The 25855-nt window shown below is 40.8% G+C and overlaps 1 protein-coding gene across 5 annotated transcripts in view; it reads left to right on the top strand.

The window, feature by feature from the left end:
* The window catches only part of daam2 (dishevelled associated activator of morphogenesis 2), a 136867-nt gene that overhangs the window by 100514 nt on the left and 10498 nt on the right, over nucleotides 1–25855 (top strand). For 3 of the 5 annotated variants that reach the window (XM_074661751.1, XM_074661753.1, XM_074661752.1), the window contains exons 11-23: nucleotides 347–485; nucleotides 5841–5899; nucleotides 6931–7115; nucleotides 8317–8613; nucleotides 9628–9735; nucleotides 11530–11559; nucleotides 14049–14155; nucleotides 15881–15965; nucleotides 17324–17430; nucleotides 19065–19153; nucleotides 23621–23789; nucleotides 25388–25495; nucleotides 25732–25792. In XM_074661751.1, coding sequence (XP_074517852.1) covers nucleotides 347–485; nucleotides 5841–5899; nucleotides 6931–7115; nucleotides 8317–8613; nucleotides 9628–9735; nucleotides 11530–11559; nucleotides 14049–14155; nucleotides 15881–15965; nucleotides 17324–17430; nucleotides 19065–19153; nucleotides 23621–23789; nucleotides 25388–25495; nucleotides 25732–25792 — 1544 coding nt within the window. The remainder of the gene's footprint in view (nucleotides 1–346; nucleotides 486–5840; nucleotides 5900–6930; nucleotides 7116–8316; nucleotides 8614–9627; nucleotides 9736–11529; nucleotides 11560–14048; nucleotides 14156–15880; nucleotides 15966–17323; nucleotides 17431–19064; nucleotides 19154–23620; nucleotides 23790–25387; nucleotides 25496–25731; nucleotides 25793–25855) is intronic. The other 2 variants (XM_074661754.1, XM_074661755.1) reach the window with 1 other exon arrangement.

Genomic DNA, 25855 nt, shown 5'->3' with positions numbered 1-25855 from the left:
ATATAAAGCTATATAATATGATATGATACGATAAGATATAATACAACTTGATAAGACGATACGATAACAAGATACGATAAGCTATGATACGATACAATAAGATGCAATGCGAGACGATACGGTAAGGTAAATGTTGCCGTGTTGATAATTTGAGAATGTGATTCCGGGACAAGTTAAATCTGCTTTCATGAATTTGTGGTCTGAAATAAACGTCATCATATTACAAATATTACCAGATAAATCATACCTGGAGTGCACTTTACATCATAGGCCAACTTTTCATGATTGATCTGATACCAGTATATTGGGACTACCTTACCATCTGTGTCTGTGACTCCACACCCAGATAAACGTGGTGGTGGCAGCCTGCAGCACTGGCAGCTCTTAGACAGGATCCTCCAGCAGATAGTCCTCCAGGACGAAAAAGGGGAGGACCCCGACCTCGCCCCTCTGGACAACTTCAGTGTTAAGAACATCATTCGCATGTAAGTGGAAATCTCATCATCCTCACTCAAAGCAGATCACACATCCTCTGCCCATTGACAACTGTCTACTACAGTATATCTCCTATTCTTTTTGCATACACATGAATGTATAAAGCTGTCATAACGGGATAATGCAAACACTACAGTATATCTGAGTCTAAAGCCCTGTTCACACAGGACTAGTGTCACTTGGGGACCTCTAGTAATTTGTAATAATTGGGGAGGTTGCCTGCGATCTTAATCTTGTGCAAATCTGCCATGTCTGTAATTTATTAAGTAAAAGGTCCCATATTTTAAAAAAGTGAGACTTTCATGTTTTTTTTTATTATAAAGCATGGCTTAAGTGCTATATAAATACTGTGAAAGTATCGAAACGCTCAATCCACAGGGAAATACACACAGCCAGTATTCAGAAACTCTGCATTTGAAACAAGCTGTCAGGACTTCTGTCCATTTGTGATGTCACAAATATACAATATTTAAACCCTTTACACAGTTTTAAACGTAAACATTCTAAATGTGTCCCAGTTTATTCCTGGTTGCAGTGTATGTGAATGTCATCAGCTGACAGGAAGTACACACGGACCCAAGCTGTTGCCTAGCAATACAATTCTGTTGCAATTCCGTCGAAATGCGCTAAAACGGAGCGTTTCAGACAGAGGGTAAATACAGGTTTATTCAGGCCAACAGTATGAGGAAAATAGTGTTTTTTGAACATTACAGTATGTAAACATGTTCTAGTAGAAACACAAATTCCAAGTATGAACCTGACAATGAGCATGATATGGGACCTTTAAAATTCCACTGCAAATTGCCTGCCAGATTTCGTCAAACACAGTCATCATGTGATAATATTGATTTATACTGCTGGCCATTAGAAAGAATGCAAGTTTAGGCACTTCCGTATTGGCTTCACTTTTCAGACCCCGGAGTTGCCCATTGGGCTTATGTTCATTCACTATCATAGGATACTACTGTACGTGCTGATCCAGGCCAAACATTGTACTGTAATTCATAACAGCATAAGAAGGAGTTACTGTAAGTGCGCTGTACTTCCATTTAGTGCTCCATGCCTTTTTAAAAGCTTCTCCAAAGCTGTAAACACGCTCTCATTTCTGGAAAATCTTTGCGGTTAATGCATCCAATCAGCATCACTTCTTACTAAGATCAAAGGCAAGCCTGATATCAACATTATGCGCTTTATGTCAGAATGTTAGAGGCATGGCTAGAAGAACCACTGGAGCTATGCATCAGAGCTTTGATGTAAGGAAGCATTTACAGTAAACCAGTATTATAAACCCAGAGTAATAAGACCTGTTTCAACACTCTTGGCCTGGCAATTTTTCTTATTTTGAAGCTATTTTGCCAGTGATGGGAGCAGAGAATGTGATTGCACGGGAAGGTGAGGTGAAGTGAAGCTAGCAGCAGGGGGTCGGGGGTTGAATCGGAGGAAGCCACGCTCCAAGCGTGAATTGGCATGAAAGCGGAAGCTGGAGATCAAAAGGAAATTGCTCTAATCGCATTAAGCGGACAGGCGCGGGCCGGCCAAGTCAGCCATGTTTAGGTGCGGCGAAGCAGTCACTTGGCTTCATGTAGAAGACAACAGGGAGAAACAATCACTTTATAAAGGAAAACCAAGCATTAGGACTTGGAAGTACATGTTTTCTGTACGTCATCATGGGCACAGTCTACACTGTCGCTCAGAGAGAGATTTCTTTCCAAATGATCAGGGACATTTTTCTGGGGGTTATGTCTGAACACCGGAAAAATAAAGGTGCTAACTGGAACCAAAAATGGTTCTTCAGAGTGATGCCAAAAAAGAACCATTTCTGGTTCTACAAAGAACCTCTCAGACCAAGGTTCTTTAAAGAACCATTTCCTTAAACGGTTCTTTAAAGAACCTACAAAGGTGCCTCAAAGAACCATGAAAAGATGTCTCTTGGAGGTACCATTTCTTTTCTTTTTTTTAAGAACTTAAAGAAAAAAGAATTCTCTAAAGAACCTTTTTTGGGCCCAAATGGTTCAATAAAGAACCATTTTCATATGGTTCTTCAGCTAAAAATGCTTCTTCCAAGGAATAAATTGTTCTTTGAGTAACAGATTTATGGAAAACTAGAAAAAAGCTGTACATTTAAACACAATAACAATGGAATTATATATACAAAGTAAGTCCAGGTAAAAAAATCTCCAAAATTAGAAACTGGAAAAAAAATATACATTCAAACAGCATAACAATGGAATTAGGGTAGACAATTATTAGACAATTATTAATTTCTAATTATATAGGCTTGCAATTGTACAATATACTGCATATATATACCGGCTAGCAGCTAACTAACCACCCCCAGATCATGGAGAGGTATGGTTATTATATAAATTCATACTATTCCCCGACATCTAATAACTCAAACAAGAATCAAGAACCCTTTAATATCCAAAAGAAACATATGACAAACATGTAGAACCATCCACTACATAAAATAGTTCTTTAGTAGGAGATGGTTCTTCGTGGAACCACACAGCCATTGAAAGAACCAGTTAAGAACCATTATTTTTTCTATGTGTGGGTTTCACTGAATTTTGAAACCAATCTGTGCTTGTGTCCAGGAGCCAAAGACCACAGTGTGTATTGACTGTAGGTAGTGTGAAAAGACGGCATTCAGGGCCTCGTCCATACAATACATTTGGTGTGTGTTTTTCTCCCAACTTCGGTTTCTCTTTCAAACGCACTGTCATTCTTTTCTTTCGCCATCTCTCTCCCACTCTCCACTTGTTATTTCTACAGCGAGCTTCAGACCAGTGATGGATGTGTTTAGTCTCAGCGCGGTGAAAGCACCATAAAGCATGTAGCGCGGTAAACCTTGGCCCCCGCTCAACTCCCACTTTGTTCACTAATTCAGCCACTACTGTTTGTGCAATCAGCTCACTCGAGCGGAATTCTTTCCAGTAGCGCACAGAAAGTAATGGACGCGGCATCTAAGCCCGGACGTCCATTACTGTCCACTGTAGATACATCACAGCGGTCAAAACCTATCCCCTCACTTTACATTGCTGCCAAAGTCTCGTTGTGTTTCCATAAACTCTCCTGGAGTAAATTACGCCTGGAAAAGATTTGCATAAAGTGAGATCTCCTCATTGTTTTGGCTGTGTGCCGGAGGGCCCCTTACGGTTAACGTACAGTATGTCTCGTGCTGCGGCCGCTCAGACGGGGACGCTAAAACAACTGTTAAAACAACTGGGAGACAAAGCCATTCATCATCTGCGGTCGCTATGACTACTCACACGTGTGCCTTACCCCAAAATTAACACTCTTGTACAAATCACATTTTTTCCACAGCTGTGTAAAAGTATTTATTCGACCGGTGAACAATGAAGTGATTGTTTCTCTCTCTGTTTTAATGAGTTGGATCCATGGAGCATTGCTTGAGCTGTAATTAAAAGCAGTGCTGACGTTGTGATCAAGTTCAGACAGTCCTGTTCACTAACAGGCATTCCAAAGACCTAAACCTGATTAATGACCTGTTTGCTTTTAAATTGCCTCAAAGTGAGGAATTGATTACAAGCATTCAAGTGTCAGTCGTTACTGCAGTGAAGTTACTTGTTGGCAGGGCTGACTCTAGTCCTTTTGGTGCCCTATAGGCCAAATGCGGATAGCCTCACGTCGCCTTTGTCTTGGCAAAAAAGTTGCACTCGGACACGCCGCAGAGACTACAGCCGACTGCCAGCTACCACGTACGTTCTGCGCCTGCGTGAGATTAAATAACTCTCCACAACAGCAGGTGGCGGTAGTCTGTACTCGTCATTCAAAAAGGGAAAGCAGAAGGCCGAGGACAGCGGATATATAAGTCGTTGTTACGATACGTACATGAAACAAAGCAGCGTTTGCCAATCCTTTTCACACCACTCTCACTCACCACTTAGCTTCATTCCAGGTGTTGATGCCGCTGCGAAAATATCCGTGTGTTGGAATGATCAGATGAGATGAAGATGAAAAATGAGAAGAGCCTTCTGTGTTTTTCCTCTTCACTTTACTCGTTGGCTTGCTTTCCTCACGTCCGTTTCTCTTTTCTTGCACTGATTCGTTTAAGCTGAACAGCCAATCAGAGTGATTTCTCTCGCCGACGGGCGCCGCCGCAGATTCAACATGTTGAATTGGCTGAAAAAACTCCTATATGGGTAGACCGACAGTGCGGGACACACCAAAAAAACTAAGCCGACATATGCTCACCGACAGCCCCAAACTGCCCGACGGCTGACCGTCGGCTTGGTGTGCCAGGGCCTTAACCATAGCCCCGTAAACGGCATCACACATCAGACATCACAATGGTATTAAGACAATAATTAAGATTTTTATTTTCATGAATAACTGTATTTAATATAAAATAAATAGTTGTTGGCTTAAAAGTGTTCAGTCAGTTTCACTACAATTTACACTTTTATTAACAAATAAGTGCAGATGAAAGAGAATTACAGGGGTGAAAAGTGTATTTCTTTCTTTCTTTATGTATTTGTTCATTTGTTACCTCAAAGCAGATATGAGGAAGGGCGCCCACAGGCATTTACCTGACCAGCACGCCCCCTAAAGGTGGCGCCCTAGGTGACCGCCTAGGCCTAGGCTTTAAGCCAGCCCTGATAGTTGGCAGTCGTACCTCAACACTCTCCCTGTTCAGCAGTCTCCCTCTCTCGTGTTCTTTCTTTTCCATCGTTCGTGTTATACATTTTGTGCTCCATGACACTGAAACATGTCTATTCTCTCAACTCTAGCCATGGCTTCCACCGATGCTCAAGGTTTCACTTTCAAATCTTTCTTCAGCTTAATTAATATCTCAAAAAACACTCCATATTTCCATCTCTCGTTCATTCAGCTTTAATATGTTACCTTCTATTTTTAGCTTTTTACCCATGTGCCGTCTCCCTGGTTGCTTCATTATCAGGAACACTCATCTCTCACATTAGCTGATCCCACATTTACACATCAGACCATCATTGTTTAACCCTGTTTAACCCTGTCAAGCCTCAAGCTGAACCAAATGTATAACTGAATGTAATTGATTTCAGCTTAGCAAGGTTTATTTTAGCACTAATGTTGTGTGTTATGCAGCTTAAAGGGAGCAAACTGCATCAGCCCAGTCAATGCCGGTAATAAATCTGGATGCCTCTCACAAACAAGAGGATTGTCAGTGATCAGCGGATTTCCAAAAACAATTATTGAATTTCCTCAAAATGTTCTGCCTTGACTTGGTCGGACTGCAGTTGACCCCTACGCGCAAGCGTTTTGTGCAAGGCGTGTGCTCAGTTTATCCATCTGTTCTTGGGTCTGTGCTTATTTTTATTTTTTTATTGTCTGCGTCACAGGTTGGTCAATGAGAATGAGGTGAAACAGTGGCGAGACCAGGCAGAGAAGTTCAGGAAAGGTAAGACTTGTTTGGCACACTGCACTCTGCAGGTTGAAAGAGAAAATGCATCATCAAATGCATCATGCTCCATAAATAATTCACTGCGGTCGAAAAAGTCTTTTTCTCTTAGGAAAGTTCTAAACGGAGTGAAATGATCCGAAAGTATCGCCGTAGCAACCATGATAAGAGATGTTTGAATTATCTTAATGCAAAGGAAAGGAGCTTCAATGCTTCCTTTCTTATGTCCTTTAGCATAGGATACACTGGACCATCATTTACCAAAGGAAAGGAGAGAACAAAATTTAAAGCACCGATGCACCATTCGGTCGTTCATGAAAACAAATGATGTGATCTTGCATATTATTTTCATATAGTTTCATATAGTATTTCGAACATGTAAAACAAAACAAGAATAACAAATAAAATGAACAGTAAACATATAGCAAACTGTCAATAAGCAAATAATCAACATAAATAAATATTACATGTCCAAAAAAGAGAAGGAAGAAATATACATGGTTCTATGCCTTCTCCATAACTCAATAAATAGGTCAATATTTATCATATAAACTTTTGGTGGTAGCGTATATTCCTTTTTTATATCAATTCCAACCTTGGTAATGAATTGATATTTTTCACCGGTTGTCCACGTTAGGTCAGATAATCCTTTATTGTATGTTGATGTAAAGTGTTACAGCAGCTGAAGGACCTGCGGTTGCTCATTTTGTAGTCCGTCTTTGGAACATTGTAGTTTCACCACGGCAAACCCACAATAATAACATCCGCCGTCGTCGCATCATAATTACGGAGCCTCGTATAAGTGCGGTCGGATTCTCTTCACACCACGACAGTCCTGATGAACTCTCCTTGACCTCATGACGTTTTCCATCGAGGTCAAGGAAAAGCGGTTAGGAAAAGACATCATAATTTTGACTTTTCGACCGCAGTCGCTCTCTGCTTCTCTGTATGAATCTACTCCTGTTTGCATTTCATTGTCTGAATCAACATCATCATGTGAACACATTTCTGCGTCACTGTGTCCTTTTTAGATCATGTGGAGCTGCTAAGTAAACTAGAGAGGAAGGAGCGAGAGTGTGATACCAAGACCCAGGAAAAAGATGACATGATGAAGACTTTGAACAAGATGAAGGACAAACTCCAGCGCGAGGGAGTGGAGCTGCGCTCAGCCAGGGAACAAGTCGTGGACCTGTCCTCGCGCATCAACGACATATCTGTGAGCAATGCTGCTTTTTATACCAAGTTACAATATGACATACACCCTGGATGAGTCAGTGATGTGCTGCTCAATAGAGCGCTGCAGGGAGGATGTATTTTTGTAGGCCAACCTGGAAGTGTTGGAACACTGGTTCCCTTGACAAAAACCCAATTGGGATTTTTCCATTGGGTTTTGGATTATTTTGCAGAAAATAAGATCTGTGGCAAACAAATGTTTATGATACCGACATGTTTTGTTCAGCAAGATAATCTCCACAAAATGAACACCACTTTTATGATTTTTGAAGCGTCAGTGCAATCACGAGAAGTAAGAAGCTAACGTCAAGCTATAAACAAACTACACTACGGTCGCATGACTTCACGTCACCGAAACTAAGCTAACGGCGGACTAGTGTTCGGCGTGATGACATTTAATAGTCTTATTTAGCCGCCTGTTAGCAACCGCCTTTTTTAAGACTTGTTAAAGCTTAAAAAATTCACAAGTGGGGTATTTATCGATGTATTTTATATCGTAAAGCAAAATGTTAGAATGTCTTAAACTTGTTTTAACCACAGACCTTATTTTAGGCATCTAATTAAAAACCCATTTAAAAAACCCATTGACTTCTTCCAGATGAGATGAAACGGAAATGCTTAACTGCTAACTCAGCACTTTAGCCTAGCTTAGCCTAGCTTAGCACAACCACTAGTGGAAGGAGGAAACGGTTAACGTTGCTTTCCAACAGCTCCACAGCTGTCATATTTACTCGTTGCACATGTGCTCTGTATTGTGTGTATAACACAGGTAGCAAGAGGAAACGATATATATGTAGCTAAGTGAGGTTAGCTTGAGTTAGCTTATGCATTGGAGCTAATTATGAATCAACAACAGCTGGGCCCGGTAACGGAGGTCCTTCCAGTTGGATGTGTTGTTGGCCAGTTTGCTAGCTAACAAGATATAACGTAAGGTGAGACATAACAAATGTGCATATTTGTCTCTTTTTTTGAGGTTAGAGATTATTTTTTTTAAACATTTGCGTCGTAGGTTTCTAACATGCCTTAAGCTGTTTCTTTGGGAAGGTTTTTTTGATGGCATCTAGCTTTAATGTTTGAATGTACTGATTTTATGTCACGTTGGACAAATTGCCAAATGACTGTAATGTAATGTTATTCAAAACATAAACTAACTTCATCTTTTATTTCCGTCCCCCCACCAATAGGGCGTCTGTGTCTCTTTCCCGCCTCCTCTCCCTCCTCCTGGCGGTCCCATGGCTCCGCCTCCCCCACCTATGATGGGTGGCTTTCCTCCGCCTCCTCCTCCGCTACCCTTCAGCTGCCCGCCTCCACCGCCGCCTCCTCCCCCACCCGGAGGACCGCCTCCTCCGCCAGGAGCCCCTCCCATTTTCGGAGCCCCTCCTCCTCTTCCCAATTCATTCAACTCAGCCACCATGCGCTCCAAGTCCATCCCTCAGCCTTCTCATCCCCTGAAGTCCTTCAACTGGGCCAAGCTAGGAGAGGTGAGAGAACGTTGAGAACATCTGCTTTGCCAAACTGCTGCTGGGTGAAAAAACTTTGATTTAAGAAAATAAATATAATTGTGTAACCAACAAAACCATGAAAGCCACGATTGTCCAAAATGTAAGATCAAAAACAACATTAATTTAGAGTTCTTTGAGTTTTACATCAGAGTATTATGGCCCTACAGATCGTATGATATGATGGTATGAGCATGCTTATTCTGCATTATAGCAGATTAGATTAGATTAGAAGTACTGAGCAAGTAACACAACAACATTTCGAAAGAAATAGTAGCTATAGTAATAATTGTACAAATATTAATAGTTTACTAAAAGTTTAAGTTTTAAGTTTTTAATAGGGCTCAAATAGTTAATCGTGATTAAAAGCAAATTAATCCCACATTTTGTATCTGTTCAAAATGTACCTTAAAGGGAGATTTGTCAAGTAGTTAATACTCTTATCAACATAGGAGTGGACAAATATGCTGCTTTATGCAAATGTGTGTATATTTATTATTGAAAATCAATTAACAACACAAAACAATGACAAATATAGTCCAGAAACCCTCACAGGTACTATATTTAGCATAAAACAATATGCTCAAATCATAACATGGCAAACTGCAGCCCAACAGGCAACAACAGCTGTCAGTGTGTCAGTGTGCTGACTTGACTATGACTTGCCCCAAAACTGCATGTGATTATCATAAAGTGGGCATGTCTGTAAAGGGGAGACTCCTGGGTACCCATAGAACCCATTTTCATTCACACATCTTGAGGTCAGAGGTCAAGGGGAAAATGGATATGCCAGTTTTTCCTCGCCAAAATTTAGCACAAGTTGAGAAAACTGAGCCCGCCACAACCTAAAAATCACAAGTTGCGTTGAAGAAATTAGTGGAGTTGAAACGAATTTGAGCCTTTTTAACGCGTTAACTTTGACAGCCGTAGTTTTTAAGTTTTAAGTACTCAGTTATTGAATATTAATCCCTTATATCCCTTTAACCCCTCTTTCAGAATGTGATCAACAGCACCATCTGGAACGACATCGATGACCTGAGAGCTTTCAAGATTCTCGACCTCAAGGACATCGAGAAGATGTTTTCAGCCTATCAGAGACAACAGGTTTGGATTTGTCACAAAGTGGCACATTCGTATTCTGGACTGCACTTTTTCTGACTTTTCAGTTCAGTGTTTGCTTGTGTTCTGTTATGGCGAGCATTAACATAATAGATTTTAATAACTGTTGCATTTGAAGTTTGCATTTTGCCTTGATTCTTTATCTTGTGTGTGTGTGTGTGTGTGTGTGTGTGTATAAGTGAGAGTGTTGGGCCGAGGGGTGTGGACGTTGTTAGAGGTCCAGCTCCGGGCTAACACGAGCAGCTGTTCACTGCTGAATGCCTTTATTGTAGAAAATGCCACTGAGCTCCAGCTTTGCCCCGTAGTATCTGCAGAGCATTAGTGTGAGAACTGGGGAAGTGACTGGTCTTCACGGGCTCATGGAAAACGCCGCCGAAGTCACGAGGAGTCACGCTACAGGAAACTTTTTTACTGGAGCAAGCGCACTAAAATAAAGAAGCAATTGACTAAAGCACGTGGGACTAACTAATAGCATAATTGCAGTATGCATGCCTTTGGGGCAATACCACACAGTGCATAGCAATTACTTCCCCACTATGCTACAAACTAATTACACACCACTTGTCATGTGAGAATATTGTGTGCATAAATTGATATATTTTAGTGGAATGTCAATGTGCCCCTAATGAGTTTCTAGTAATCGCAGTTTAAATCAAATGCTCAATGGAAGAGTTGGCTCTATAGAGGCTTTATCATTGTCGAAATCCTTTACAAGGTACTTTACTGCCATGCTTTAAAAAAGCCCTCTGACAGCTAAAAGCACAAATTCTCTTTTCAGGCTTTTATTAAAGATTAATGGGTCATTTGAGGCTGTTGCTGACAGTGATTTACTGTATGTATTTATTTACACGGAGTAGGTTTTTATTGGCACGCACAGGCCAACGGTTAAACGGCGATCTCCATGGATATAGCCACATAAAAACCCCAAGGACTTCCTGGCTTTGACAAAGTCGGTTCCATTTGGCAAGAGCGAGATTCAATTCAAACTGGACAATACTGCGCTGTTTATGCACGGCATAATTCCTTCTTGTTCTTTTTTTAAAGCTCGTCATTGGACTTTTGTTTACATTCCCCCCTCTCTGTAGGATTAGTTACCACACTCATTTTTCATGTTCTTGTTTTTCCACGTTGAGACAGATGTAGATGCAATCAAAAGAATACATTATAGCTATCGGGACCTCTTTAAGAAAACCAAAATAGTACAGAGTTTAACCCCAAACCATACCTTTAAACCATTTTTTACCACTCGAGAATTGATAAAAGTGATCAACAATCCCTCCAAAATATTACATTAAGACACCAAGACCTTGAGGAACACCGGAAAAAAAGCCATGCTGTGATTTCTGCAAGAATTGCATTTTTGGGTGACTGGCTGGCGAGCACTTCTTTGAGTTTCACTCTAGCTTCAAAACTGAGCCTGCTACAACCTCTGAACGATGGAATGCGTTAATGCGTTAAAGTGTCAACTTTGACAGCCCTAATTATAACAATTGTGACCTCTTTAAGAATACAGAAACCAAAATAGAACCAAGTTTAAAAGCTTTTTTTTGTTCTCCCACTGCAGAGATTTTTCAGACTTTCAGCATAGATTTCATGAGCCCCTGATGACTTGGATAGTAAATGATTATTGAAGCTCCCCCAGCTTCAGCTTGGTAGTGTGCATTGTGGTTCTTTGCTCGAGTAGTCAACACTTTTTTTTCTGCTTGACGTGCTAATCTTTGCATGTGTTTTCAATTTTGTCTTGTTGTCTCTCTGCACTCTCTCCGATTGCCTGCGCAGGACCTGCTCACTAACCAATCCTTCAAGCAGGTGAGTTAAAGGTCTTCCAGCATCTTTATCTCATGGTCACCCACCTCCACTGCTCTATCACCTTCTCCTCTGCGACGCATCGGACAGCCAGAGAGACCACTTCCCTGTTTAATGAATGCATTTATTGTGACTTGTCTCTGTTTAGAACATGTGTACACACAAGTGCCAAGTGTTTGCTGTTTTTCCTGCGATGTATGAACCTTCATCTTGCATACCTTAGTGTTAAAGCTGCTCTAATCAATATTTTTTTATTTTAACAATAGGTCAGATAACTTGGTTCATTCTCACCACTCTCATAATGTCGCTCTAGAAACCCACTGTACAGTATCTGCTTAACATTAAGCAGCAGACTAAGTTAGAGACCAGCTGGTGAACATAGTGGAGCATTTAGCAGCTAAACAGAGAGATATGTCCCTCAGGAGATGGTAGAGGCCAAAAGCTAAAAGTGTGGGAGTGACTTACATTTGTCATGTCACCAGAAACATGACTCCAAATGAATTCTAATGTTGCTCCACGTCTGCTATCGAGTGCTCCAGGGGATGATGTATTTTTTGTAGGCCAACCAAGAAGTTAGCGTCGCCCTGATTTTTCTATTGTTAGTACTCACAGCCTGTCAAAGACTCCGGTGATGTGCAATGAGTGCACAGGTACAGTGTACGCAGGCAGGCAGGTAGGCAGGTAGGTAGGTAGGTGGGCCATCCAATCATTTCATTCGGCCTAAATAATTATTATAATTACAATCCTGTGAAAGACACAGATACCAGATTTTTTTTATTTATTGAGTGCTGTCGGGATGAAAAGAGAATTTCAACGATTTTAATAAAAAATGTTCTGAAGAAAATTATCAACTCTAGCTTTAAAGTCTCGAAGCAATCTCGAAGATTTCATTTAAATAAATGTCTGTTAATTCCCTATCTATCGCCGAAGGAGGTAACACATTTGACCCACTGTGGAAGTATTGCATTATTTATATATTAGCAGTATTATGAACTGGGTGTCTGTGGTGACATTCCCAGGAAAAAATGCTGTATTACAGTTTTTCTTCATTGTCTACACACACAAAAAATGAACTATGCACACAATTCTGAAAATGTTAAACTCATGTTATCAACAAAAAGACCGCCCGACTGCCCAACTCTCAGCACAATTATCTTGTTTTCACTCAAATATAAATTCTCAATCAACTAAGACTGAAATCTTTAAGGATTGCCACTTTAAAGAGACAGGCACTAAAACGGAGCGTTTCAGACGAAGGGTGAATACGGGTGTATTCGGACAGAGACAGTACGAGAAAAATAAAGTGTTTTTTGAACATTAAAGCATATAAACATGTTCTAGTAGAAACCCAAAATACAAGTATGAACCTGAAAATGAGCATGATATGTCTCCTTTAATTGTTATGATTCATCATCATGAACTAAGCAGGAAAAGCCTGAATTGAAATGCACTCACTTGAATGTTAAACCTTCACAACCATGTTGTCAGTGGAAACACCTGACCACATTTCGATCACGCCACTTAATAACCGTTCTCAAAGATGAAGGGGCTGAATGCATTATACACAAGTTGGCAAAAGTGCCTTTAGCGCGTGGGCAGAGAGGGCTTTGGCACGCCCAGTGCATGGGTGTTGCCCCCCTTTAACCCAGTGCCAACCTCAGCCCGTTGCCAGGCACCGAGGGTCAACGCAGGCGTGGAAAAACGACACTTTCTTTACAAGCCGCATCTGTTTTACGTACGTACGTACGTCCTTGCCAGCAACCTCAAAAAGGACGTGTTCTGGCGAGCAGCAGGAAACCGGCTCGCACCATAAATAGAATGTGTTTAACATGCAGCCCCGGACCGGTTTGCTCTGACGTGTTCTCTTTCTCCTTGTGGAATTTTGAACACTACATTTGTGTGAAGCTTACAAAAATATCTGACTGGCCTGAACCAAATTTCGAACAATGTTTCCTGTTCCTCCGAGACGTTTATAGGCTTGCCGGCATTGTGTTTGCACTGGTGACTCACCAAATGAAATCTCCTCTCACAGGACCGGCTTTATGTATTTTGCTGATTCTTTTTTTTTTAAATATGTTTTCATACGTCTTCCACAATTAAGTCCAGGGTTTATAATTTTTAATGAGACGTGCATTATGGCCTCTGAGAACTGATGCATTCACAGCCAGTGACTGCCAAATCAGGTCAGGAAACTTGACCTGAGGCCAACTAAAGTATTTGGCTGGAGTCTGTGCTTGATAGTGGCAGCGATCAAACTGTAACTCCTTTGAGATTTTTTGATGTCTTTTTTTTTTTTAAATGTCTGCTCCAAATTAACGCGTTGTTAAATGCTTAGAAGGGGTCATGTCATCTCTCAACCAGATAAAGATGTCAAACAGATGTGAGGAGGAGGAGGAGGAGGAGGTTTCATTTATTGCATTTCATATGAGCACTCGTATAAATGGAACTATGTCGCAAAGTTAATCTTAATGTCTGTCTTTGTCTTTCTGCAGAAAGAGATGGGCTCTATGGATGACATATACGTCAGCACGCGGAAGGTCAAAGAGCTGTCGGTCATCGACGGTCGACGTGCACAGAATTGCATCATCCTTCTTTCAAAGTAAGGGTCCCCATCAGTAAACAACTGGTTATTATCTGTTGATTAGATTATAATTGTGAAGAGATGCCCTGAGCTCAGGCCGTTGTTCAATAAGTGACACCGCAGCCTTTGGGTCCGTGGGTTAGAGCTGTAATGGTACATGTCCACGCTTCCCATTCATTGTCTATGTAAGCAGTCGTGCACTGTTAATTTTGGCAGCTGTTTTAGATTTAGTCTTAGTCTTAAAATAAAAATGTTTATCAGTTTTAGTCACATTTTAGTCATTTTTATCAGTCTAGTTTTAGTCGACGACAACTCAAAACGTTTTAGTCCAGTTTTATTAAGCCATTCGATTTCAGCTATTTTTTTTTTATTTAATCCTAGTCCTGTTTAGTCATCAGATTATATTGAACACAAGAACTGAGCACCGCCAGAGATTTTGGTAAAGTTTTTATGTTTTAAACTACATTTTAGTCTCGTCTTTTTTTGTCAACATTATTGCATGTTTGATATCGTCACGGTTAGCGTTTAATGACGTCGGTGCCGTCTCGTCATCGTCTCGTCTTAGTCATGGGAAAAAAAGGTCGTTGACGAACATATTTCATCATATTCATAGTTTTTGTCAACGAAATTAAGACTGCAGCCGTGCAATGTATTGTGGTAGCGTGGCGACGCGATTCGAGAGACGGGGCGTCACGTTGGCCGCTCATAATTTGCATATACAGTAGTTGGGGTCTAGGCTACTTTATGCATATCAGGGGCGTCCGGCGCAACTTGCCGCCTCTGGAAACTCCCTAGAAACTTTTAAACTAACCGTTGTCGATCCAAAATAAAGACAGATTCTGCAGCTGCATGGCTCATTTCTCACGTAAAATGTTTTTCTGAATCACATTTCGATGAACTATTTTCATGATATAAGAGGAGAAAGCTGGGAGCAGCAGCCCACGAGGGAAAGCGTTCGTCCTATCACGTGCCTTGTGCTTTGTGTCCAATGCTGGGAAGCGATAAAAAACGCCCTTGTGAACATGTACCAGAACTCAGTGTGGCACTGCTTGAGGCAGGTGCTGCTTATGTCCGGTACAGGAAATGTGTTTTTAATGGACACACGAGGACATCTGTCAGTGTAATTGAATTACCATCCACGGTAAGAGCAAGCTGAGTCAAAGCATTGTCCAGGGTGTATCTCTGTACTATCAGTCTCCACATATGAAACAAGTTAAGACACATAAAATGACCCCCATCCCGAGGGTTTTACGATATCTGAACCAGAATCAATTGTCACCATTTAAACACAACCCCCCAACAATATGGCTACCATTTGTGTGTCTTATAACAGCAATGATCCAAAGCTCTTCAGAGAATTCGAATCCCCTTTACAGATCAATAAACAGGCTTCCTGAGACCCCTCTCTGTCAGACAAAACTGCAGCATGGTCCCTGAACTCACTGTCGTGTCAATAGCAAATGACCCGAGGGTTCAAACTAGACCCAAATGGGGTCAGCAGTTGGCCAATAAGGCTTTGATGCACAGACTAACAATGCTGTTATTGATCACAACCCAGCACACTTAACACTGATCCGATGCACTGAAAACAGCTGGCAGTGCTCCCGGGGTTGACACTGGTCCAGACCAGTATTAGTGTCAGTCCACTACAGTTTTCTGTGTTGTGTGTTTGTAATGTGGCATTTAATTACATTTAATGAATGAAAGTAAATCAAATTTTGAATAATTTTCTTCCCTTTGCAGGTTAAAAATGAGCAATGAAGAGATCAAGAGGGCGATCCTAGAGATGGATGAGAGGGAAGAGCTAGCCAAAGATATGCTGGAGCAGGTGAGGTTGATGAATGATCACGTACTATATAATTTATGTAAGACGGCAGTGTTGTAGCAGAGCTCATCAAATCTACTATGACTGTTTGGATGATAATAACGTGTATGGATTTGATCGAAGAAAATGGATATTCTATTGTTTCTTCGAAGAGGTTATGCCTACACAGCACTTGGCTCAGACAAAGTGATATTAGATTTTAGATTTCAGTTATTTCTGACAAAGAAGCAGAAGGCAAACAACCTGAGACTTTAACGGGGGGCCTGGATTTTTCACTTTATTTCAGTATTTCATTTTGTATTGATAAAGTTTTAGAGAGATTAACAAATATTGCTGCTAATTTGATAAAAGCTAATCAACCATAGACTGTATATAAGAAATGGACATAGTCACTGTCACTGTGACGTCATCCATTGGTTTGTGAACTATGGTTTTGAAGCCTCAATTTTGCATTTTAGCCATAGCCATCTTGGTTTTTGGCCATCGCCATCTTGGTTTTTGGCCGTCACCATCTTGGTTTTTGGCCGTCACCATCTTGGTTTTTGGCCATCGCCATCTTGGTTTTTGGCCATCGCCATCTTGGTTTTTGGCCATCGCCATCTTGGTTTTTAGCAGTCGCCATCTTGGTTTTTGGCCGTCACCATCTTGGTTTTTGGCCATTGCCATCTTGGTTTTTGGCCGTCACCATCTTGGTTTTTAGCAGTCGCCATCTTGGTTTTTGGCCGTCACCATCTTGGTTTTTGGCCATTGCCATCTTGGTTTTTGGCCGTCACCATCTTAGTTTTTGGCTGTCGCCGGTAGTGACCTGTCAATCACAAGGTAGACCCGCCCTAAAGCATCCCCTGCTTTATGGTCTATTTGACTCTAAATGGGACCATAATTTACTAAATGAGCATCATGCTGTATTGAAGAAGACTTGAAACGCAGAAGGTCAAAGAGCTGTCGGTCATTGACTGTCGACGTGCACAGAATTGCATCATGCTTCTTTCAAAGTAAGGGTCCCCATCAGTAAACAACTGGTTATTATCTATTGATTAGATTATAATTGTGAAGAGATGCCCTGAGCTCAGGCCGTTATTCAATAAGTGACACAGCAGCCTTTGGGTCCGGGGGTTAGAGCTGTAATGCTGTCCAACATGTCCACGCTTCCCATTTATTGTCTATGTAAATAGTCGTGCAGTGTTAGTTTTGACAGCTGTTTTAGATTCAGTCTTAGTCTTAAAATGAAAATGTTTATAAGTTTTAGTCACATTTTAGTCATTTTTATGAGCTAAAAAAGTACTAACTTTTGATGCATTTCAGTTTGCTCCACAGACAACAGCATTAGCACTTGGATTAACGTTGTCCTTGCATCTTTGCAGCTGCTGAAGTTCGTCCCAGAGAAAAGCGACATTGATCTCTTGGAGGAGCACAAACATGAGCTGGAGCGGATGGCCCGGGCTGATCGCTTCCTCTTTGAAATGAGCAGGTACACAGGAACACTCTGCTTCAGATAACAACATTGGTGTGTTAAGGTATCGGATTTCTCTTATCTACTACATTTTACAGTAGGCCAAACCATCTGCAAAGCAATGAATTGCACAGATGAGCAATTTGCAGGGCTGATACATTTTTATGTCGTTCAATTTGTCATAAAGTGATGGATATCAGTTACACAAAAGTCAGTGTCTCCGTTATAAAACCAGTCGATTGGACTGTTGTCAGGCTATTAAATAGGCGTTATCAGTCGCTATAAGCCTCATAGATGTGGGTCAATAGGGGCCTACTACACCAACTAGTAGGTTTTATCATCTATTCACATGGTAGATCACCGAAAGAAGGTATAAAAGAGCAAGACAGCGATCTCTAGCGACCGTAGTAATTATGACAGGAGCAGAAGCGGAAGTCAGGTGCAGTATTTTAGAAAGTATGAAACTCCATAAGGGGTGGAGGTCAGGGACAATGGATGGGACACAAAACTGTTTTTTTTTGCCTAAACCTAAATAAGTTATGTTTATTGCCTAAATCTAACTGTTTTTTTTATTTTGCCTAAACCTAAAAAAGATTTGTTTATTTTACCTAAACCTAAAAATGTTTTTCTTTTATGCCTAAACCTAAATAAGTTGTAGTTTTATTGCCAAAACCTAACTGGGTTTTTTTGGCTAAACCTAAAGAAGCCTTTTTGTTTGTGTTCAAAACGTAACTTTTCATTCAGTTTTACAATGTTTTAGAAGGTGTTGCTTTTAAGTTTGACTTTCACTTTTACAACATGGTAGGCGTAGTAGGCCCCTATTGACCCACATTTATGGTGCTTATAGCGACTGATGACGACTATTTAATGGCCTGATAAGAGTCGAATCGGGTGATCAAACAGATTTGATGTGTTTGCATCGTGTAGTGTCTGACTAACAGTCCATGGCCAGCTTTTGAAATGGAAGATTTCCAAAGTGAACAACATGCAGATTTTGTGCAGAATCAAGACATCAGCCAGTCAGTCAACCACAAATAGATCCTAAAATATTGCAAAGCACGATGTCTGTTCAAAAAGAATGAGCTTCTGAAGCAGCACGGGGAGGCTGGGATCAAGAACAAGCCTCAAACTTCAGGGTGATTCATCATTTAGCTGTGAAAAGAAGTCATGGCTGCCCTTTGAGGACTCCCATCAAATCAGAGGGTTTTTTACATCAGCGCCTTTTCTCTGCATTCCATCCTTTCTCAGAATCTGCACTATTTGTTCAAGATAATTCAACCTTTTTTGTTTCCTTCAGTGAAATATCAGCCTGTCCACTTTCTTTCCTTTTGACCACATCTCCTTTGGTCCCAGGAATACATCTGGGATTTAGTTATTTCCTTTCTTTTTTCGTCATTTAATATCCCTGCATGGTCCCTCTTTGAAATTCCCACCCCCTCCCTCAGTGAGGTTTTAATCATCATACCCATTTGTCAACTCTCCAACTAGATGGCAGCCTATTAGATGATAAAAGGCTTGTGAAAACTGAGAGAGGGAGGGAATTCTGTACGATTGGGTGACTTCTAGCTTTGAACTTCCACTCCCCTGGACACAAGTGTAACTCACTTCCCTTTCTTTCTCTTTTTTTCTCCTCCCTTTATCTCTTTCATCAGAATTGACCACTACCAGCAGAGACTGCAGGCTCTGTTCTTTAAGAAGAAGTTTGCAGAGCGTCTAGCTGAAACCAAGCCTAAGGTTGAAGGTAAGGAAAAACACCTTGGAGGGCACTAGAAGGCAGAGAGCTTAACTCCAAGTGATTAGTCATTTAAAGGGGACATATCATGCTCATTTTCAGGTTCATGTTTTTTATTTTGGGTTTCTACTAGAACATGTTTACATGCTTTTAATGTACAAAAAACACATTATTATACCTATATATACAATATATATATTCACCCTATGTCTGAAACACTCCGTTTTAGTGCATTTCAACAGAATTGCGTTGCTAGGAAACAGCTTGGGTCCATGTTTACATCCTGTCAGCTGATGTCATTCACATACACTGCAACAGGAAATAAACTGGGACACATTTAGTATGTTTACATATCAAACTGTGAAATGTTCTAAATATTGTAGATTTATGACATCACAAATGGACAGAAATCCTAACGGCTTGTTTCAAATGCACAGTTTCTGAATACGGGCTGTGTGTATTTCTCCATGGATTGAGTGTTTTGATACTTTCACAGTATTTATACAGCACTTAAACCTGCTTTATAATATAAAAGACATGAAAATCTCACTTTTTACAATATGGGACCTTTAAAGGATAACACTGGCAATATTCTATATTTTTCTTATTAACCCTCTGAGACCCACAATAGAGCCGTGTTTGTCTTTTTTTAGGGGGTACAGGGGATCTTTAGGGGGAGATAGCAGGTCAACAGTAGATGTCACATAGAAGTGGTGTACATCATCTGAAAGCTGGGAACCTGAAGATTAATTTGAGATGCAGCTAAAAAAGACATCTATGTGGGTCTCTAAGGTTAAAAGACTGAAATATTGGTAGACATTTGTCTCCTTCTCCAATCAGAACGGTCCTAAAACAGTGCACTTCTGCCATGATTTAAACTGTTTCTCGCAAAACACTATTAAACTCAAATGGAGCAGAAGATTCAATTTTGAAGAACATGCTTTTAGGGGCACGTTCAAATGATTGTACGCTCTTACACGCCTAGAAGCAAAACACAGTTTCACGCACTGAAAACATGTCATCAGCTTTAAACACTTTGACCAATGCTTTTCACAATGACGTGTGAAATCCCTTCTTTATGTTAAGTGTGCACGTGTGTGCATGGTGAGAGCGGGTGGCCAACTGTAGATTGGCCCCGCTGTAGTTTTTCCCTTGGAGCCAGCTTCCAGGTTACCACGGAGGCTGTTTTGGAAAGCTGGCCCATGTTGAGAGGGGAGAGCCTCTCTCGTAAACACTGCAGCTCACTTCAAAGACTCGTTGAAAGGGCTTCCATTGAGGTCCGTGGACTTGTGTGCGCACATGGGTGTGTCGCGATTGAGCTGTCATAGTGTCCGTTTGAGCCAGAGCTACTTTCAGACCTAAATGCTTTTTTCGGCTCTGATGAGCACATCGTATTACTGCTGACTGACAGTTTTAGCCCTGTGTGTGCTGCGCTGTAGCTCGTTTGTCACACGGTCTATCCATTCTAGTTAAATAAAATGTCTTTTCTGACATACATTACTGGACAGAAAGTGCAAGCAGAGGAATAATCCTGTGATTCTGCTTTCTTTTTTTAGAGGGGTAGGGGTGGGGGTTAGGGGATGTTCAGGGGTTGATAAAAAGTCAACAGTAGATGTCACATAGAAGTGATGAACATCATCTCTAAGCTGAGAACCTGAAGATTTATTTGAAATGCTTCTGTGTGTCAAGTTGTTCTAGTCATTAATAAGAAATAAAAATGAATTAATCAATTAAAATAAATAGTGAAAGTGTATAAGAGCGTAAAACATGAAGATATAAGTATATGTAACATGGTATATATGTATATACGTATATGATGACCATTCCCATGCTCTATTATGTCTTATAAGTTGTTGCAGCAACTGATACCATTTGTTACACAAATTTGGTGCTAAATGTAACAATTTTTTTACCACTCTAGAATCAATAAAAATTAACAATAATCCCTTCAAAATATCACATTCAGACACCAAGACCTTGAGGAACACCATAGAAAAAGTCATGCTGTAATTTGGTATCAAAAACCTTTGATTTTGGAGATTTCTGCAAGAATTTCATTTTTCGCCAATTGGATGGTGAGCACTTCTGTTCTGGAAACTGCTCAGAAACCACCTTATTGTCAATCTAGCTAGGAAAGCCATCCATCCCCTGAATGCTCTAGGTTTCTAGTTTCTGGCTGTAATGTTTCATGAGGCTGTGATTATCCTGGAGGTCACCACAGGTCATTTTATACAGTGAGGACATGTTTTAAAAAAATGCTCTCACTACAACGAAAATGGCTACTATGGGGACTAACATCACCACACATGAATACAGTTGGTCTCATTGGATCCACAAGAGTCTCAGCTTTACAGTGATACCCAATTTATGTAATTATAAGACTGTTTAGGGACCCTAATATGCAGAAATATTCAAATACAACATTTTAGAAAAGGCGAAAATAAGACATTTATACTGCATTTAAAAAGCTGCATGGTTTTGTGCCCCAAACTGCATGTGATTATCATAAAGTGGGCATGTCTGTAAAGGGGAGACTCGTGGGTACCCATTGTACCCATTTTCATTCACATATCTTGAGGTCAGAGGTCAAGGGGACCCTTTTGAAAATGCCAGTTTTTTCTCGCCAAATGTAGCTTAACTTTGGAGTGTTATTTAGTGTTCTTCCCGACAAGCTAGTATATCTTCACTCTAGCTTGAAACGCAACACTCTCTGAAAGACAGAACAGCAGCTGGGCCCGCCGGCAGAATTTGAAGGGGTTAGTGTATTGATTCAAGCCTCTGGAATCTTTGTTGTTTGATCCAAATGTTCCCAGACCGCACTGTTCATCGATGCCCGTCATAAAGTCCTTATCCCCTTGTATTATTCATGTTTCTTTGGCATATGCTCTAGATGAGACTATATTTTCCCCGGACCACCCAGCATGTTCAATAGAATTATTTCATAAGACAGTGCAGTGGGCTCGCCAGACCTCGCTGCATCCAGCAGAACAGTGTCAGCCGAGCCAGAGGAAAGGTTCCCATGCTGTCTCACTGCAGAAAAAGAACTGTAACAATAACAATATGGATTCTGTTAATGATTTTCACATTCACACTGAGGTTTCCTCTGCGGAGAGAGGGAACCACCTGCACTTTGCCAGACGAGTCTGTTCTCTAGGGGGAAAGAAACGGGACAGCACGGGGATTGTGTTTGGAATATTCCTTCCCCCCCCCGCCCCCTGCTGTTGTATGGATGGATGGAGACACTTGATGGGTTTCCCCACTGAGCTGCCCAGTTGTTGTGGGAAGTATTGATCAATCATCGTGAAGGATGTTAGAAAACGAAGGAAAGGATGAGAACCTTTGGGTAGACTTTTAGTTTGCATGTGTTTGCTGAGTAGAGAAACAGAATGGAAAAGGGCCAGATTATTATATAACTTAACCCCTCTGAGACCCGCCATCCCGACTGACTCTACTGTCTTTCAGAGGCTAAAGCAGGTTCAGTTTTAGGGCAAGAGTGAAGCTACAGATATCATGTGAAACTCAAAAACATAAGGAATCCATTGATAAATAACGCCCCAAACAGCTGAGAGTCTTGTGGATCCAATGAGCCCAACTGTATTCATGTGTGATGATCTTAGTCCCCATAGTAGCCATTTCATTGTAGTGAGACCATTTTTTTTATTTGACCTCACTGTATAAAATGACCTGTGGTGACCTCTAGGATAATCACAGCCTCATGAAACTTTACAGCAACAAACTAGAGACCTAGAGCATTCAGAGGATGGATGGATCAGACTAGAGACCTAGAGCATTCAGAGGATGGATGGCTTTCCTAGGTAGATTGACAACAAGAGGGTTTCTGAGCAGTTTACACAACAAAAGTGCTCCACATCCAATCGCCGCAAGATTCAGAAATCTCCAAATGTCAAAAGTTTTTGATACCAAATCACAGCATGGCTTTTTCTATGGTGTTCATCAAGGTCTTGGTGTCTTAATGTGGTATTTTGGAGGGATTATTGATAATTTTTATCAATTCTCGAATGGTAAATTTTTTTTTTAAATTTAGCACCAAATCTGTGTAACAAATGATATCAACCCAAAAATTGAGGCAACAAGTTATGAGACATAATAGCGCATGGGAATGACAATCATTTACTTCGATCATAATGTTCTAAACCCTTATACACTTTTACAATTCATTTTAAATAATTAATTAATGTTTATTTTGATTTATGACTACAACAACTTGACACACATTATGTGTGCATCTCAAATTAATCTTCATGTTCCCAGCTTTCAGATGATGTACACCACTTCTATGTGACATCTACTTTTGATCTGTTTTCTCCCCCTAAAAAAAAAGACAAAAACAGGTCTATTGTTGGTCTCAGGGGGGTTGAAATGGTTAAGTGATGCACTAAGCAAAGTGCACACATATCAATCACCAACTATATGATCTCTCAAGCTGCTTCTCTCTCTCTTTCCATTTTCCTCCAGCCATCCTGAACGCGTCCAAGGAGGTGGTGCGGAGCAAGAGGCTGACTCAGATCCTGGAGGTGGTGCTGGCCTTTGGCAACTTCATGAACAAGGGCCAGAGAGGCAACGCCTACGGCTTCAAGGTCTCCAGCCTCAACAAGATCGCCGACACCAAGTCCAGCATAGACAGGTGGGCTAGGGGGGGACTGTGGTTACTACGTTTTTTTCCCGGTGTCTGTTATAGATAAATGTCCACACATTTGCTCAGAATTCATATGTAAATGTGAAAAACAGGGACTACTAGCAATAATCCATGAGCCACTGCAAATGCCCTTATAACTAGCTTCATACTGATCTGATGTGCTCATGGATAGTTCCAGCATAAAGAGCACAAAAAGAGCTTTAAAATTATATATTACATGAATAACAACAATACCCCCAATAACAGAATCCAAATGCAAGGTTCTGAACATTCTATCAGATACAAACCGCACAAAGTTACGTTTATTCTGATAAGAGGTGTTGTTATCGATGTAATATATTACTTTAAAGGATTATGCTGGAACTATCCATGGGCACGTCAGATCAATGTAGCATGTAGTATACTTTTTGACTTTTAAGTATTAGGATACTTCATCTTATGTCATTATAAAATGCTTTATAATATGTTATGATTATTGTTTTAAATCCTTATGAATATTTATGAGTACTTGTAACTTAATTATACAGTGTTAGATGCAGATTATAATGAATTATAAGTATCTTTATATGCATTATAGACATAAGCAGTATAGAATGTTTTACGTTTTTTTGTTTTTTTTAATAAAATGTGTTGTAGAACAAACATAGCAAGCACCAACATTCCAAATGATTGTATGTCTAAACAACTTCTCCTGAAAATGACAATATATGGCAATCCAGGTGAAGACATGTAAATGCCATAAGCCTAAAAAATGAAGTAAGTAGTGTTAAAACTGAGCGAAAACTGAGAGTATTTAGGATGATCCTTTTAAAGGGACTGTTTGTAACTTCTTACACGTACAAATAATTTCGGGTCGGTGTCCCATGCGCGCTCGCTTGTGGCTACGCTGTTCAGACTCAGACTCCAACACAAACTACACGGAAGCACCAAAACCGCAAAGTTGTATCTAGTGAAGCCCGTCTTGCAAAACAGTGTCAACTCTTCCTGCTTCGGCCTCCCGACCGCGATCAGAAGACACAAGGGAGACACACTACACACTGCAGAAGAGTTAGTTTAGCTCTGAGAATATCTAGTGAATATACAGTGGAAGTTTGTGTAGAAACAAATACTGCAGCTCCTCCAGACCAACAGAGGTTTCCCGTGTCTTGTTTCCCCCCTGCTGAGTGAAGTGACGGGGCTCCGGAGCGAGTAACGTTATCGTCTCCGACCGGCTCCGGTGTCTCCCCTGTTCCCTCCGACCACGGTCGGGATGCTGAAGCAGGAAAAGTTAACACTAGGGTCAGCATTGATTCATGGAGAGACCTTCGTCTGGTCAGCTAACATTACTGCCAAGCAGGTGAAATATAGAGTGATATTGTGGTTTTAGCTGACCTGTTTTGAGCGATGCTCGTTCATGTCTATGTAGAGTGAGCAAAAGCGCGAGCAACAGGAAGCTGACTTTCGTTGACTTCACGGCCACAGGTTTCACTGTTAACGAGCAACTTTTTTATTCTTACATAGAGTCCCTTTAATAAGCAGCTCTACAAGGAGACGTGTATCCTAGATTACTTTTGTTAAAACCTGTTTGTCTTGACTTGATCGAACAGGAACATCACCATGTTGCACTACCTGATCATGATCGTCGAGAAGAACTACAACGACACGCTGCTCATCCAGGACGACCTCAGCAGTGTACCAGAGGCTGCCAAAGTCAAGTAAGTGCACGGCGGTTTACTGCCGGGGAAAAAAGGCGTTTCCACCATAGCTGTGTATCTTTATTAGTACGCTCTCAGTTCTACTGTAAGTGCATGCGGTTTAAAGTATTGCAGTGAATACTCGATCAAAATACTATGCTATACACACTATAAACTGCAGGAGGTATATTTTGTAGGTGACTCGTATTATAATGAAGTTCTTTTCTTATTTCTGCTTTTTTTCTGTCTTTCACTAGTTTGGCAGAGCTGGAAAAAGAGGTGCACAATATCAAAAGTGGACTGAAAGCTCTGGAGGCGGTGAGTTGTTATGTGTTTGTGTCACGTTCCCTCCCATTGGTTCTTCTCCCGTCTGTAATTATG

Source organism: Sebastes fasciatus, chromosome 15, assembly GCF_043250625.1.
Source record: "Sebastes fasciatus isolate fSebFas1 chromosome 15, fSebFas1.pri, whole genome shotgun sequence".
Taxonomy (NCBI): Eukaryota; Metazoa; Chordata; class Actinopteri; order Perciformes; family Sebastidae; genus Sebastes; species Sebastes fasciatus.
This window is presented reverse-complemented; position numbering and strand designations above follow the sequence as displayed.